The sequence below is a fragment of the Spermophilus citellus genome, assembly GCF_964194105.1.
Source record: "Spermophilus citellus genome assembly, chromosome: 1".
Lineage (NCBI taxonomy): Eukaryota > Metazoa > Chordata > Mammalia > Rodentia > Sciuridae > Spermophilus > Spermophilus citellus.
The window spans coordinates 4,041,800-4,059,690 of NC_138182.1; the positions used below are offsets into that span (position 1 = coordinate 4,041,800).

The 17,891-nt window shown below is 45.6% G+C and overlaps 1 protein-coding gene across 1 annotated transcript in view; it reads right to left on the reverse strand.

The window, feature by feature from the left end:
• MYO16 (myosin XVI) overlaps nucleotides 1-17,891 on the reverse strand; it is a 539,332-nt gene that overhangs the window by 247,314 nt on the left and 274,127 nt on the right. The window contains exons 10-11 of the mRNA XM_081300676.1: nucleotides 9,414-9,564; nucleotides 3,357-3,467 (exon numbers count right to left, since the gene is read on the reverse strand). Of these exons, the coding sequence (XP_081156802.1) occupies nucleotides 3,357-3,467; nucleotides 9,414-9,564 (262 nt within the window). The remainder of the gene's footprint in view (nucleotides 1-3,356; nucleotides 3,468-9,413; nucleotides 9,565-17,891) is intronic.

Here is a 17,891-nt window from a genome sequence, read left to right on the forward strand (position 1 = left end):
ACAAGAAAAACATAGAGTACTGCATAAGTTTAGGAGAAATGCGCAGCCAGGTGAGAGGGTGGAAATCAGGTGCTGCAGCGTACACAGGCTGAGGGGCCGAGGGGCTCCGGCTGCGAGGATGCTGGAGGGAGGGAGGCAGGAAGCACTGGTCAAGCTTTTCAGACAGAGTCCTGCACAGAGGTGCCAGAGGGGCTCATAGAACATCAAGATGACCAGGATGGACAGAGCACAGGACCCTAGGGGACACCAAGATGACCAGGATGGCCGGAGCACAGGACCCAAGGGGACACCAAGATGACCAGGATGGCCAGAGCACAGGACCCAAGGGGACACCAAGATGACCAGGATGGCCAGAGCACAGGACCCTAGGGGACACCAAGATGACCAGGGTGGCCGGAGCACAGGACCCTAGGGGACACCAAGATGACCAGGATGGCCGGAGCACAGGACCCTAGGGGACACCAAGATGACCAGGATGGCCAGAGCACAGGACCCTAGGGGACACCAAGATGACCAGGATGGCCGGAGCACAGGACCCAAGAGGGGAGCTGTAGCCCTCGAGTTAGAAAGGCCAGGGGCAGGAGGCCAGGCCTCCAGGCCCATGGGCTTCCTTAGGGCTCTGGCTCTCCTCAGGGTGAACTGGACGTCCTCTCTGCAGAGAAAGGACACGAGAGGTGTACACTCCAACAGGATCATCCCAGCGCCCGCATTGAGAACAGACAGAAGGAGAGCAAGAAGCAAATGCATTTATTTGAAGTTTAATGCTAAATGCAGGAGTAGAAATGTCCGTGTGCCAGGCGGCTGCAGTGAGGGCGGTACCTCGTGTGTATCCTAGAGGAGGCAGAAAAAGCAGAGGTGGACAGGGGCAGAGAAGCCGGCTGGACACACAGCGCTGCCATCAGCCAGGAGGCCAGGCCAGGGGAGAGCAGGAGGGGAGAGGTGGGAGGGCCAACTCCGTTTACTAGAATGTGGAGATTCAGACACTAAACTGGTGTTTTCTATTTGTGGGGAAGGAGCCCTGGCTGGTAGTTCCAATTAATCAAGAGCTGATACTTCTGTAAATGAAAATAAGAATGAATTGCTAGAGAAGTGAGGCTGAAGAATTACATGAAGACATACACAGGGGGAACCCTGATTCTCACATCCAACAGACTCAAACGATCAAATTGCAGTCCAGGTTCTTTAAAATGCTTATTTCTTTGCAGACTTGTAATAAGATGTTCACATGACCAGCAGTCCACAAAAGATGCTTAAAAACAACTCATTAAACCCATAATGTTTAAATTGCATGTCGACCCTTTAGATGTGAATCAGACACCATAACTCAGAGCAGTCCTTTTACAACATCGATCCTTGGTGGCTTAGCTCTTCAATATTTCAGGTAAGGGGACAGGAAAGCCAGGCCTCACACCATGTCAAGTTTAGATCTTACATGAATTTGACAAACCCGGGCGATGTTAATTCTGATGATCGAGAGAGAGAGAGAGAGAGAGAGAGAGAGAGAGAGAGAGAGAGAGAGAGAGAGAAACTGAGCAGAGCAAGATTTACGCTGAAGACATGTTAGAGCCAGGACTGGGATAAACTGGCAGAAGAGTCTGTTGCTGGGTTGAAAAACACTGGACAGGCCTCATGAGAGCATGACCAGCGTAGTTCCACACCCAGGTGTGCCCAGCACCCAGCACGGGAGCCAGCTGTCCACCAGGCACCAACAGGGAGCACAGCCACCAACAGAGACGCCGTGCTAGTGACAGTCCACCCTGACAGCCTGCAAGCTTGGGAGGTTCACTGGAGAACGCCTGAGTGGAGGCTCCCCCCATCTTTCATGGGGAAGAAACAAAGTTGGGGAAAGAGAAGAGTCTCAGGGAAGCCCCAGTACAGGCAGGGAAGTGACATCAGGCCCTTGAGGGATGAGCAGGGAAGTCCTCAGTGCTTTGCCCAGGACCCAGGTGCAGGGCATGCAGTCCTGTAGCTGAGGTTCTAGCCTGGGGACAAGGACAGTGGTCTACCTCCAGGAGAAACATAAGAGCCACAGGCAACAGTCCAGACAGAGGCTTCCAGAGGGCCTTGTGGGTGAAAGTGGCTTCAGGTCACTGTGAGAGGAGACTGAGAGGAACAAAGCCCCCGGAGGCAGGCAGGGCCGGCCTTGGAGAGGGGCTGGTGGCTTAAGAGTGAGGCCACGGAGGACGGCTGGGCATAGTGGAGAGCTAGGACCCAAGTCACTGGGAGCGTGCGGAGAGGAACACCAACATCAAGGGTCTTTCTGCATGGTAGGAAGGCAGCACTATAACGAAGAGTAAAAAGCTTAAAAAGAAGAATAAATATGATATTGGGGATGCAAACCATGCACACTTTACAAAAGTACCAGGGTGGTAACAGACCAAAGCAATCAGCTTTCACCACTTAATGCCAATGACTCACTTTCATTAATTTTGATAGAAGTATTTAATTTTAAGTGTATTTACGGTGGCAGGCAATTTATCCAAGCGTCAAGATGCTGTATTGCATTTTCACAGACTAATCAGTATCTACAATTTATGACTTGTAAAGAAATCTCATACTTCACATTTACATGGAAATTACTTAATCAATTTCTCAGTAGATTAGGAAAAATGGGTATTATCAAGAAAGGATAACAGGTATGTGCATAATCAGATTTCTCTGCAGACGTTCTGATTGAATTGCTCTCTGCTCTGTGCAGAAAATAACAATCAAAGGGAGTGGGGGCAAAGGAGGGAGGGCGACAGCCTCAGGCTTTCAGATGACGAGGTGCCTACATTGTCCTGGGCATTGGAAGAAGGGACATCCTAACAAGGGAGGGCCGCTGCAAATCGACTCTCTGTACTCTTTGTCTTCTGGTAATATTTTCGTATCCTGTTATCAGAAATCTGTGTACAAATTATCTACTTTACACACAGAGGAGCTTCCTGATGATTTACAACAATAACAGTTTCTCTTCCCCTGCAAACGAGCAGCCCTCATGCATAGTCAATGAGTTGTCTCACCGTCTCTCCCAGGCCAGGCAGGGTAGAGCCAAGGAGCGGAGACACGGCATTCTCACAAGTGACTGGCCGATCCTGCTGGGTCCAGCAAGACCTTCATGGCCATGGTGACAGCAGGAAAGTTCCACGGTGGTGAGTACTCACATCTTGCTCAGTCTACACTCGCATCTAAACCAGCTCTGAAACCTGGAACCTGGCAGCACTTGCCCCATATAAATGAACCAGAATGAACCTGAACTCTAGGTCACTGGACCTAGACTCCACCAGGAGCAGAAGCTACCAGGAGCCTGGTGCTTGCAGGTTGAAGGTCAGGAGGGGCGGGACGGAGCAGAAGGCCACCCCCCCGAGGGCACTCACGTATATCTGGTTGTTCCCAAAGCGCTTCTGAATCTCGTACAGCAGGCTGCCATCGTTGAGCTCACTCAGAGTCGCCAGGTCATCGTTGGGAGCCGGAGGCATTAGCTTGACCTAAGGAACAGACAAGTGTGGTCAATTCTCACAGCTTTCCAATCGGCTGTCGCCGTGGTTGGAGGTTCCGTCTGCGACCACACGTCAAAAGTGTGAGGACCACTTGAGTGTGAAACTGTTGTGAAAAGACGACACGGATCAATACAAATGAAAAATTTCAGAGCCACAGGGGAGTGTAATGAGACCAGACCCGTGCTCCACACCCAGAGTGAGCACGTGCACACCCCCGCACGACACTGCCACTCAGTCATGGTGTCCATCAAGATCACTTCAACCTGTCAGCCCTCCCCCCACTACAGTCCAGGCAGCTGAAGTCCTCTGCAGGACAGACAGTTGGCACTGGGAACCCAGCTCTTCACGTCTCCTGTTGCCACCATTCGTGGAGCTTAGTTTCTGCATCGTTAGGAGGGGCCAGATGTCCAAAGCAGGTTCCGGGTCTGTGTGACTTTTATTCTGTTTATAATACTCTTAAGAAGCTGTGAGGGTGGGGTGACCACCAGGAGGAAAACAGGGCCTTCTTGTTCCTCCCAACATTGGGAGGCAGAGTTTAAAAACTGAGCCATATTTGAAATAAGAAGACAGGTGAATTTGGATTCTTTAACTACATGAATACCTAGCTTGGAAATGTGCAGTGGTCATGAAAAGTAGATCCTGGACACAATATTGCAGCACTGGTTTTCTTACGTCACAGAAGGAGAGTCAAGAACACAGGATATTCCTGTCCATGTCCCTGTGAGGACACCGATGCCCACGGTCAGATTTTAATTACAGCACGTTTGTTTTATGCCTGTTCAGGTTTGCATTCCATATTTGTGTTGCGTTTTATATTTGGTATTAGATATTGCATTATTAATTTTGTGTGCCATTGCTAAATGACTTAAACATAAACAGTGGGTGTTTTATCATCTTAGCTAAATGTTTATAAAGTGAAAAATATGACACATTTTAAAAGATAAACATTAGGCTGGTTTTCAGGTATCAGGTAATCGTCCCATGACGGAATCTTGCCGTGAGTCCCTAAAGTCCACCCATCGTTTCCCAGGCTGTCCCTGACCTATTAGAGTACACACACAGTGCTGTCCTGGGCCTCGCAGGCTCGGGGAGGCGCGACCTCACGGCCACGTGTGGTGTGGAGAACCCCAGGTCTCTCTCTCACTGAAGAGGGACTTCTTCGGGGACGTTTGCTGGAGCATGGTACGGAAGACGGTGCTGGGGTGTGGAGGTGGGACAGGGACCCCTGCAGGGCCCTTGGATGAGAGCCTCTGAACACACATGGACAAGGGCCGTCACAGCTGGGAGAGGCTGGGTGGCAGGTCACTGAAGGGGAGGGGTCCTGTCAACTGCCCTAACAGAACTCCTTCCCCGGGACCAGGGCCATCAGGCCCCATCTGTGCAGGTGGAAGAAGAGGGGCCTGATCAGCTAGGGAGGGTGACCACAGGGCCTCTGGTGGAAGTGACCTGACAGGCTGCTTTTGTTATAACTGGATTTACAAGGAGGTGCAGGTGAGCCTACAGGAAGCTCCAAGGCCTGAGTGAAATCTGTCCAAGCAAAGAATTCTGTCACTCACCACGCTGCCCTCAACAAGACCCTCAGCAATTCTCTTAGAAATGTGGCTCTTTCTCATACTACTTTTGAGAAAAACTTATTTGCTGAACAGTAACTTTTTAAAGTTTGGCTTTCACTGTTGTAGCCTTAACCAACTGCAGTGTTGCACCATTCTGAACCAATGATGAAGTGCTTGAGGCCCAGAGATGGTGACAATTTTCCTAGGGCCACACAGCTGGTGAGAGACAGAAGCTGGAAAGGAACTGCCAAGTAAGGGTGAAGACACTGCGGCAGATGATGGTAAACAGGGAACACACCCAGAATTTCCCTGAGCTTTCTTGCTCATCTACTGTTTGCCAGGCATTGGTATTTAGCACACAAAAGAGAGAAAAGAAGAGGAAGAAGAGGAGAGGTGGACGGACCTATCAGGCAAGGAGAGCCGCCAGGCACAGCTGTGGGCGACCAAGCTGAGCTCTCCCCAGAATCAACTGAAGAAGAATGAAGTGTGCTTTACTAGCGGATGGTCTCACCGTAGACTAGGACCACAGACTGGAGTGTGTGCCCTCGTGTCTCGAGGAGTCTGGGAAACAAGACAAAAGGATTCGCACGCGCTTCATGGAAGGGAAACGTCTACACAGAGAGAGGCCCTCAGGGGTCTCTTATCATCGATTTAGGGGTAGATATAAATACCTTTTCTTTCTAATGTCTTTGCAAGATTCTCTTGAAGAACAAAATCTTAGGCACAGTCATCAATGTCCTCTAAACTACAAATGTAGGGTGTGTATAAACACAAAATTAACAGACACATGTGACGTGCGTATGTGATATGAATCGATGATACCATTCAATATCTGTTTTGTTTTGTTTTTGATAAGGTGGCTGAATCTAAGGTACGTAACCATTGAGCCACACCCCAGCCCTTTTTATTTACTTTTGAATATTTGAGACAGGGTCTTGCTAAGTTGCAGAGGCTGGCCCCAAACCTGGCAATCTTCCTGCCTCAGCTTCCTGGGTCACCGAGATTATAGGCGTGAGCCACCACACCTGCCATGATCCAGTGTCTTGGAACAACACAAAAATAAAGCAAAATCTGCAACAAGTGAGCGTGCAGATGTAACTCCAAGAGTAACCATCAAAGGAGAAAGATGAGCAAGATGATTCTCTTTAAGCATAATCACTAGACTAATAAAATTTCTCTGTCAACCACCACCCTAGCCATCTCAATGCCAGTTTCCTCCTGCACACGTAGAAAAACGTGCAGTGTGACGGAGGCTGGGGTTTGTCCCAGGGGCAGCTCCCTGGCATCCCCAGACTGCCACCTCCAGTCCAGCTGCTGCCAGGGGCTGAAAGCACTGGGCTGGGGCCAAGACGTGGACACTCCCTGGCCTGTGACAGACAGGACGCTGAGTGGATCAGGGATGGACCCCATGCTCATCCAGATTCCAAAATAACACGGAAGGAAACTCTGATGACCAACTGGAATCAGGAACATCCGTGACGTGGCTTCTTTATGCAGCTGTCACAGGCACGTTGACAGCTCATGTCAAGGCGGAGAAAAGCTGAAGTAGAAGAAAAGCCGTGGGCTGAATTACGCACACCACCCACGTCCACGGAAGGTAAAGAACACAGGAGCCCGCGTCAGAGGAACAGACCAAGGCAAGGCTGCCCGTCCCCTCCAGGACTGGCCACTGTGGCATTTGCTACAAACGTAATCCAGAACAGAGGATCCAGAAGAGCTCAGGAGACACGCTGAGAAGCAGCATGAGCCGGAGTGCGGGAGGGGCTCTGGGTCTGCAGGCCCCTGGCCGCCACCATTTCAAGGCTGCTCTTGGTCCCTGGGGTCCACTGTTCCATTTGGTTCTTTGTGATTTTTCTCTCTGGGAGACAAGAAGTCCATGTCCAGGGACCAGACATCCCAAGGCAAGAGAGATGGTCTGACATGTGGGATAAGGACCAGGGTTCGGGATCAGAGCAGCCAACAGTCCAGAATGGGAAGAGTGTCGGAAGAGGAGGTGGCTGGTGTCCTCACAGGATAGCATGAAACACCAGAAACACTTTACTACGAGTACCAAAGCTTCCCTGCCACCGTGACCGCCGGTCGGAACAAGCCCTCCTACTGCCCGCTGCTAAGTGGTGGGCTTGTGGCCCTTTTCCCTGACTGCTCCCTGACTGCGGGGCGGCTACTGCTGGAGAGCTTCCGGCTGGTGTGTCTACGGATGACAGGAAGAAAGCTCAGGCCAGACCTCCAAACCCAGCTACCCCAGGCGCAGCGTGGAATGCAGACGTTCCCTGCCATTTTCAGAGGTGTCCCCAGTCACCTGGGCTGTGGGAGCTGAGCCAGAGCTTGCTGCAGTGAACCCAAAAGAGCCCCAGATATGGGGTCAAAGATGCCCGTGGTTCTGGGTAATTTGCTTCACTCTCTTAAATTTGATCCATTTAAAACTCTGTTTGAAATCTGAGCAAAAATATCAAAAGCGGGTAATAAACTGTGTCCTGAAATATTTTGGGGACTCAAACAGTGGGTAGAAGGATTTTTAAGGGAGAGTGTCAGCCAATGTAGAGTGTTGCTGTGGGTCAGTATTCTGGACAATGATCTAAATTTACTTTGAAGGAATGAAGCCTAGGGGATGTGCAGAGGCATTAGGTGAGGTCAGCGGATCACGGAGGAGAGAAGACACCACTGCGCAGAATTTCACGCGCAGTCAATCCACGCCGACTGGGGAGGACCAAACTGTCTGGGATGTTTTTGAACAGCAAGAGAAAACATTCTGTTTTCTTGGAGATAATATAAAAGCTAATGTTAATCTCATTTGTTCTCAGAAATTAAAAGAAAGGTTAAATCAAGCCCTGAATATTCATTAACATAGTTACCATTTGTGATGAGACCGACATTTTACAAAAATCTGGAAGGAGAGATGCTAAATGGTTCTGTTTTAATTTTAAAAACTTCTCTACATTATGGACCTCTCTAAAAAATGTTAGTCAGACTTGTTTGCTTTGGAAGGCCTGGCTAATACCCTCCCATGACACCGGAGTGCATCATCCTGAAAATGTGCTGCCCTCCCCTGCAGAGGGCCACCCGGACCCTGGAGGCCAAGAAGGTCTGTGGGTGTGACATGTGTGGGGAGACACGGGTCTGAGAGAGGTGCCACAGCGCAGGAGACTAAGCAACCACTGTTCCTGCCCAGGTAACAACCAAGCAGAACATGACGGGTGCCAGGACACAGGACAAGGACAGGGGCTGACGTTAAGCAGGAAAGGCCACTTCGAGCCTCAGGATCATGGAGGCCTGCTCATTTTAAAGGAGCATTTTCTGTCTTTTAAAAATAGCATGTTAAATTGCCACTTAAATGCAACTGAATTGCTAGTCATAAACTGTTCTGAATCCACAGGGGAAAATTGCAGGACCTTGACAAAAGAGTTGACTTACTGGGCACTTCTTTAATTAATGAATAATTGCCATTGTATTACTGCTGAACTCAACATATAATTAATAGCTTAAAGACAAATTAACAGAAGCATTATAAATTCTCACAAAAACATTGACTACAAATCATGCATTGGTTGTAATTGTTTTAGAAAATTTCTTGAATGTCAGAAAACCTCAACAGTAGGAAATCAAATTAATCACACATTTCTATAACCAATTAAGAAAATATTTCAAAACAATACTAATAAAAATTTAAAAACCAAAAAGCTTCAGTTTGATTTATCTAAAGCTTCCTATATTACATGGAATCCTGAGAAGAGGGTGTTTAGAAAACCTGGCTAAAATAATATATTCAGAATTAGATGCACTGAAACAAAATGGTTTTTAAAAATGTAAATCACTCTGCCATTTAAAAAATACTAAACATATAAAAATTATTTATTTCTGTGGCAATGAAGAAAGAAAATACATTAATTTCTGTAATCCCTCCCAACTCCCAAGTGCATCCCATAGCTTGGGGACTGTGTGTGCATGTACACACACACACACACACACACACACACACCCCATATGTTTACTTCTAAAGATAAATGGCTCTTAATGACTCTTTGCTCCTCCTCTTCTTGTGTATATTTGGATAACTGCAGGAAACAGAAAAATGCAGACTATGCAATCTTCAAAACAATGAGCAAGCACTCAACTGGAAATCTGCAAGAAGGAACCCTGGCTGAGTTTCCATTTACATAGGTTGGTAAAGACGGTCAAAATCCAACTGCCAATACAAACACAACAGCAATTGTGCTTGTCAGTTAGGAGTACAAAGCCCTACTTACCCGTGGGAATTGCAATCAAAATACTGACTTATGCACCCATTCATTTTTCTTAGAATGGGGACTAGCAGATCCTTGTTTTGGAGTCATTTGGACTTAAAGCACGCCTCCCAAGGAAGGCTGCGAGATGCTGTGAGTACCTGCTCGGGCTTGCTGGGGCCGTTCACCAGGCTGCTTTCAGGGGTCCCATCCTGAGGCTGCTGCGCACACACACTCTTTGTTGCATCTCTGAACATGATGTCTTTTTCCAACAAACTGTCTTGCTTGGCAATTGGAAGCACCATGGGACCACTGCAGGAAGCAATCGATACCACAATTAGTTTTCTTCTAACGTTGTCTCATCAATCAAAAAACTACAGGAGAGCTGGACTATCGAATGTGGTTTCACTCAAAGGAGAAACAGTTTCTATAAACTGTAAGGGAAAATAACAATGGGACACCTGTCAAGTTTTCTATTACTTTCGAATTCCATTCAATTTAATCTCTAAAAGAAAAAAAACATTAATTTTAACTCTAAAAGAAAATGTTTACAGATATATATTTAATTGTAATCGAAAAATCAATAAGCAATTTAAAATTTTGAAAGGCATAACATCCTTAAATGTGAAAATGGATTGCAAACAAGAGAAGAAAGGCCTAATCTTGTGATTAATTGAAACATAATTCAGTTTATGATTTAAAAAGTAGAATCATGGGCAATATTTTGAGCAAAAAACAAATACAAAACAGAAATGCAAGCATATTTAATCAAGTCAACCTAGGTAAACATAATTATTGCATATGGTCTACAGGAGTGGTTAGATTCAAATTGAAGCCCGATGTGATTTCCTCTTTTCTACTACAAGGTTATTGAGGCCTAAGTTACACACAGTACATTGACCCTTGCAGGTCTACAGCTGAATGACAGTAGAAACATACATAGCTGGGCAGTTAAAATAACCAGCAATATACACAAGTTGTTTCGTCCCTTCTTTGTGCCCTTGGGAAACAATTATCCTTAGATATGTTAGTGGCTTTTCACTGTGGTTTTCATTTGGATTCTTTTAATTTTAAAATATTGTCACTGTTAGATACAGAATGTGTTTAGGGTGTGCAATGTGGTGATTCAATATACACCGTGCAATGATCACCACAATCATGCTAATTGAACGTCTGTCACCATCCATGTTGTACATGAGGTCCCAGAACTTGTTCACCTATAGCTGAAAGTCAGTGCCCTTTGGCCAGCATCGCCTGCAGCCCTGGCAATCACCATTCTCTGCTCTGAGCGTAGACGTCTTCAGACGTCTAATGACATCAGGCAGGTTAGTCTTCCTGTGCCTAGCCTGTGTCTCTTACCATCCTGTCTTCCAGGTCCTCAACGTTACTGTGACCCAGGGGATTTGTCTCAATAGCTCAATAACGTGCCCTTGCGCATGTGCGCCTGAACATCTTTATCATCACCCAGCACAGACACGGAGCCATCTCTCCATGCCGGCCATCGTGGATGAGGCTGAAATGAACATGGGGTGCAGACATCTCTTTGAGATCCTGGCTTCCTTTCTCCTGATGTCGATCCAGAACTGGCAGACAGTGCTGTTTTCTATAATGGCTGTGCACAACTACATTCCCAGGAACAACACCACACTCTCCTTGCTCCCCACTCACCAGCCCTTGGTGCCTCTTGTCTCCCCACAACAGCCACCCTCGCAGGCAGGGTATCAAGCCGTGGTGTTGATGGTTGGTGGTGCTCTTCCACAGAGCCGTGGGACACTGGCATGTCTGCTCCGGAAAAATGTCTATTCAGAGCATTCACCCTTTTTGTAACCAAGGAATTTTATCTTCCATGTTTTTGCTATTGAGTCGTGTAAACTCCTTATCTATGCTGGGTATCTACCTTTAGCATGTACATGGTTTACTGCAGTTCTGTAGGTTGGTTGTCAACTTTGCTGGCTGGATCCTTTGCTCGTCAAAGCCTGTTAGTGTGAGGTAGCCCCGATGGTTGGGTTTTCTTTTGTTACCTGTGCTTTTGGTGTTCCACCTCCCCTCCAAACAGATTCACTCACAAGACCAATCTCTAATTGAAAAGAATCCCACAAAAAGGGAATTCTTACAACAATTACACAATTTATATATGGATCTGTTTAATACCATCAAATAATAAGCAACCGATCACTTCAAACCTGTCTGCCGTGGCCTCTATTCATCCTTCCTAGAGTCCCCAGGGGAGGTCCTATGCCTCTTTGACAATCTTCTAGCATGATCATTGTCATTTCCCTGTATTCTCTATTATGTGAAGGCTCATTTACAGGGTGTTTTAGCATCTCTCTAGTTTTCTGGCACTTAACACTGGACAGTCCCTGCTGTAAACACCCTGAGTGAGTAAATAATTTTCGTTTTGGAAAACAACCCTGTGTGTGTGCACCACTCTAGGCTTGCTGTACAGATGGGTAAAGAGGAGAAGCTGCTCTGGAGACCCAGTGGGCACTGGAAAAGCCAGGTGAACCCCACAGGTCCACACCCAGTGCCCCTGAGCTCAGGCCCCGGGTAACAGGGCCTACTCCAGTCCACTCTCCCTCCCAGAAAAGGACCTTCTTCACCTACTTCTCTCACATATCAATCACCTCTTTCTTTCTGAATTGTTGGGAAATTAAAAAAAATGAGAGGTTTTACATATCCCAAGATTTGAGTATAAAGTGATTAACAAAGCAGTAGTTGTATTAGTTAAAGTAGAAACTAGGAAAATAGAAATACATAAATTGTAAAGTTTGTCTAAAAGGAAGGAATAATGACTAGTGAAATAGCTCAGTGACTCTTATGTCTCAAATCTCATCACAGTATTGATAGTCGATTCCCTGAGAGTTTCACTTGGAATGAGGCCTGGTCTAGGATTCCCACGACCTCATCTGAAGTCAGAATTTGCCTGTGGTCACCTGATCCTCCAAGATTTCAAACCTAAGTCACAGCCTCACCTTTGCAAAATGCAGATACTGAACAAGCTTCGATGGAGCCCCCCAGTCTGTGATCAGACAATAATGTTTCACCTTTTTAATGTCAACCATTTACTTATTCCGTTATACCATAGATCATATGACCTGGGACCTATTGCTAACAACTGTAAAAAGACATCTACAAACACTCTTAGTGCTTAGTATTTATGTTCATCAACCATGGGAAAATATTTGTGATAGATTACTTTTAAAATAAAATGTGATCATATTGATAGGGCAAGTGGAAAACAAAAAGAGGGAACATAGAAAGGACAAGAAGAAATGTGCAGTTAATGGCAATTTCACCATAAGGGAGCCATGACCAAGGCCTTGACATTCCCCCTTCCTGTTACTGAACTTGAGACTGGCTAGCCCTGGCCCCAGACCCTGCCCTCCCTTTTCCTAGAGTGCTGGCCTTAGGAACTCACCACTGTGAATTCTCTGCCTTTTCCAGATGTTTAACTCATGGGAAGGGGTATATATTCCCCAAAGATAAACTTAAAATAACCCTTTTTACTCTAAACTTTTAAAATTTGGATTCATCAGGACTTAGTGCTGCAGAAAGACATATGTATCCAAAAAATGTACATAAGCCCAAGGTACTTTGGAAGGATATTCTAACAGGACAATGGAAAGGTCCTGACCCAGTGATTGTCTGGAGTCAGGGGTCTGTTTGTGTGTTTCCACAGGGAGAACAGCAGCCGATTTGGATTCCAGAGACATTAACTAAAGCTATTTCTACAGACCAAAAAGAAGATGATTTGGCTCAAATCCATAACAGCTGATATCCAAAACTCCAATTTGGCTATTCTTACATCTGCAACAGAACCAGGATGCTTTTTTCAATATCTATTTTATTATTGCCCTTTCCCATATCATGAAGTTCTATTTTGTTTTTTGAGCTCATACAGACCTAGGTTAATGTTTTGCTGATCAGTTCTATTTTTTGACTATAGAGTTTTTAAACATTGCAATGGAGATTTCACCTGTAAAAAGTTATAAGGCCTTTACTATTATGTGTTGTATGTATTATATTATGTGTGCACACTTGTGTTTTGTGTTATATGTTTGAATGTACTTATGTCCATATATCATATATGATGAGCGCTCATGAAAAAATGGATCCAAATATTTTTTTTTATTCATGTGATTTAAATGGTTTAATTTAAATTGGGTAAACAACTGTTGAGGATTGTTTTAATATGTGAACAAAAAAGGAGGTTAACAGATCTGTTTGTTTACTTTCACCTTTCCTTTTCATTATATTTAATAATTCTCTTCAAGATAATGTAAATTGTTAAGAAAGTTGTTTTCTTTTAGTGCCTTCTGGAATGTTATATAATTTTTTCTTTAGCCATTATTGCCAGAATTCCTATCTTCATCCCAGTGCTGGTGAAGACAAAGATAAAACCAATCTACAGCTTCTGCAATAGCCATCACTGAACTGCTTGCAGAACTTGCCTGGACTATGTATCACTTGTATGCATTGTGAATTTACCTGTATGCCTTGTGAACTATCTGTTGGTGCAGCTACTTGTGGTATTTTTGCTGATGATGTCATCGGTGGTACAATTTTTCCAAAAATTGGAAAATTGGCTTGGTGTATCTTCCTCCCTTCTGCTTGTCATGATCGTTAAGCTAAAATTTGGGGGCCAACAGAGGTGAGGCAAAGAACCTCACCCCCCTGCTGGTACAAAGACCTCTCCACAGGTGTGGCTGTATGCTGGACCGGTAGTCAGTGACGGGTAAGATCCAATTGCAGTGGTACCAACCTAAGACAGGAGGCTGACGCCTTGAGGTCAGCTCATCCGATAATGGGTAAGGACCATATGTAATATTGGACAACCTAAGGCAGGCACGGTCCCTAAGCCACATGCTTGTTGTTTAAACAGAGAGGGGGAGATGTTGAGAGCCACAGCCGAAGGGGCCCCAGCAAACTTCCAGCTGCCAGCAAACTTTCAGACTGCCAGCTGATGATTGGCTCAAAGCGGCCCCAGCAACATCTAGCTGATTGGCTCCTCTGCGGTGATGTTCATTGGGCTGTTTCCCCGCCCTCCAGACTGCCAGCTGATGATTGGCTCACAGCGGCCCCAGCAAACTTCTAGCTGATTGGCTCCTCTGTGGTGATGCTCATTGGGCTGTTTCCCCGCCCTTTCAGACTGCCAGCTGATGGTTGGCTCAAAGCGGCCCCAGCAACATCTAGCTGATTGGCTCCTCTGCGGTGATGCTCATTGGGGGACTTCTTTGGCTCCGCCCACGCGACCCAGCCAATCGGCCTCAAGAGCAGGAGGACTGTGGGAGGTGGTGAGGCTTGTGTTTGTGGGAGAGGCTTGTGGGAAGCCGGTGGTGGCAGTTGGGCTCTGAGCGTTTTTCCTGAGGAGCTGTTTTGTTTGGCGTGTGTGGTTCTAAAAATAAAGTTCGTTTCTTTTGACAAGTGGCTCCTGAATTGTGCCCAGCCAGACTGCGGCAAACTCAGCCTCCTGCCTGCTTTACAGCGCAGGAGGGTCTTCCTCCAGGACTGGGAGCCACCTTTAAAATGTGAAGTCAAAACAAAGGAGACACACCCTCTCTCCAGACTCTGCAGAGGGCGGAGGGTGAATTCTTATTTTTAATTTTTTTATGGTCTTCGGGACTGATCCCAGGACTTTGCACATGCTGGGTAAACTCTCTACCACTGAACTACGTCCCTAGTCCTTTGAATTACCGCCCCCCCCTTAGTTGCCCATGCTGGCCTTTAACTTGATATCCTCCTACCTCAGCCTCCCGATTCACTCCTGGGCCTGGCTGGAAGGCTGATTTTGATAAGGGACAAGAGGAACCACCCTGAGCCACACACAGCACAGACCAACCTCCTCCCCAGGTCCTACAGCACTTGCCACCAGCTTAGCCAGCACCTGGCAGCCCCCAGGATCCCTTCAGCCCAGCTGGTTCCTCTGACTCCCACAGCCATAGTCTAGAAAACGTTTCCTCCCGGCCTCACTTCTCTGGTGCAATTTTTCTTTGAGGCCAACGAGTGATTTTTTTTTAAAAACACTTCTGTATATTTTTCTGCACTTTGCTAATTTTCTCCAACAAGCAAGTCTTACTTTGATTATAAAAAAGAAATGATTAGCAATAGAAATTTATCAACAAGCAGCAGAGGGAAAAAGGGACTAAAATAGTGTATGTTCTAAAAGAAGGCTTTTGGTGAGGCAGACTCCATAAACAGAAAGAGCTCAGAACAGCTCTCTTCCATGGGCAGTTACAGCAATTCAGGAGAAAGCTCTACTCTTTACTCTGGCTGTGGAAAACAACAGAAGAGGATACTCCAGCAGATGACCACTTCTGAACACAACTGGATTTAGTCCAAGATCTGCTTATCCCATAAACATAAAAGACAGAGCAAACGTGCCTCTAGGAACTAGGATTTACTTCTGAAAATGAAAATGGAACTGTACTCAAAGAACTAGGTTGTCATACATAATGCACAAGTTCACATATAAAGAAGAAATGATAATAGCTACATGGTTAATAAGATCGCTGTCCAAGATTGTGCTTTTAGTGGTAGATTATGATTTCTCGTGTTTTATTAGAAAGTAACATTCTGCAGAAAAGTTCACTAATTATAAGTATATACTTTGATGAATCATTATGAGTGGAACACATTATCTATGTAACCACTACTAAGATCAAGAAATAAAATGTGACTCTTCATGATTTCTAGTGCCTCCTTGCTCTGCAAAGACAATCTGACTTCTAACAGTACAGATTACTTTTACCTGGCTTTGAACTTCACAGATTGTGCCACATACCATGTTATTCTTTTTATTTGGCTATCTGGCTCGATGTTACATCGTGAGTCTCTTCCATGTTGTTTTATGTTTCCATAGTTTATTTCATTTTAAGATTGAATTTCACCATCTCAGCCATGTATAAAGAAGTGACGTCTGCTAATAACAGTGCAATGGCCACTTATGAATGTCAGCAGTGCCAGGTCATTTCTTTTTCTTCCAATCAATAAACTGTCCCACTTACCAACAACAAAAAAAGGAAAGAAAAACTGAGAAAGGCAACAATTATTGCCCATTATAACTAAAGCAAATTTAGAAGACTATAGAGATGAAAGAAAATTGGCTGCATTGAGCTATGCTAGGCCAACAATGACAACAACAAAAATATCTAATAGAAACAAATGTGAGATAGGTGAGGCAATAATCTTGGTGCTAAAGTCATGAACGAGCAGATGGCTCTCAGTGCTAAGCTGGGCACACAGCTGCATGCAGGACTTCTAGGGGACTTTGGGGGGTTTTGCTACTGTAACACTGAAAGCCAAAGATTCATGCTAAACCAGTTTGTGGAGAGATTTTAATTAATTGCTATATTTGGTCTACCCCCAAATTACTTTTAGTTTTTATAAGAAAAAAATTATAATTTTAATATCAAGATGGTGAAAGATTAACTTGCGTTTAAAGCACAAAATTTTCCACTTGCCACCTGGCTGGAGTGCAGTCAGCATGGACTTTAAAACATCTGTCATACATCTTAACAGATCTTGGCAAATATCTACAAAGGAATGCAAAAAGTGCTCAATTAAGGGAAGAATCTCTAGGATATGTTTACCTCCTTGCTCTGTGTGTACATGAAGAGGGTCTCTGAAAGTTTCAAGTATAACAGTCACTAGAAGTGACTCCTTGCATGTCCCATTTATCATTCTGTCTTCTGTGACATTTCTCTCTGTCCACAGCTGGACTGTAGGATTCCTTTCTATATAAAAAGTTTAGGGGAAAGGTGGGTGGTTTTACTAAAACTTTGTGATTACATCCTGCAGAATTTTAGCAAAGTAGTCATAGTATCTGATTAGAAGACAGGCTGAGTGTCTTGTGGAATCTATTACCAAATGAAAGAATTTGACATATATTAAGTGACATCGGATGCAAAAGCCCTTTGTGTTCTACAGAGCAACATTCAGATATGAATCGCTATTGCCAAAATAAGTAAACAGTAAGTATCTTCATTAAAGTGAAATGAAATCACGTAAATAATTTACCTAAGAGTCCCCAGAACCTACCCAGGTAGCATGTATGCCGACAGCTGGAACACACTGAGGCTGAGGGGGCTGTGGGAAGACTGCACTGGGTAATCAGGCACAACTCAGGGGATCAGGTCCTCTGGTAATGAGGGACCCAGCTGATGGTGCTGGGTTAGAGGCTGGCTCGGGTCAAGAAATTCCTTTTGGAGGCTTAACACACCCTGGAGCGCCAGAGTGCAGGCATGTGGTCGTGTGGCACTTGTCCATGGGACGCATTCTGAGAACCAGGTGACTGGGAGGCTTCATCTCCGTGAGCAGCACAGAAGGTTCACACACAGACTCAGAGCACTGGGATGTCACTCGGTGATAAGATCTCAGGGGACACAGTGTGTGGTGGTCCTCTGTGTAGCGCATGACTGTCAACACCATTACCATGGCTCATCTGAAGGACAGTCCTGAAGCTCGGGAGCAAGGAGCAAGGCACCCAGGGACACAGAGCTACAGAGCCGTCTTAGGGCTGCACGGATCAGCCACTAAGCACAGCATCAAAAGCCAATGGACGTCTGTCCTTCTCACAGAACCAGCAGCCAGGAACAAACCACCCAGATGGGAGAGCTCCCCGGCTTCCATCTCCTTTGTGC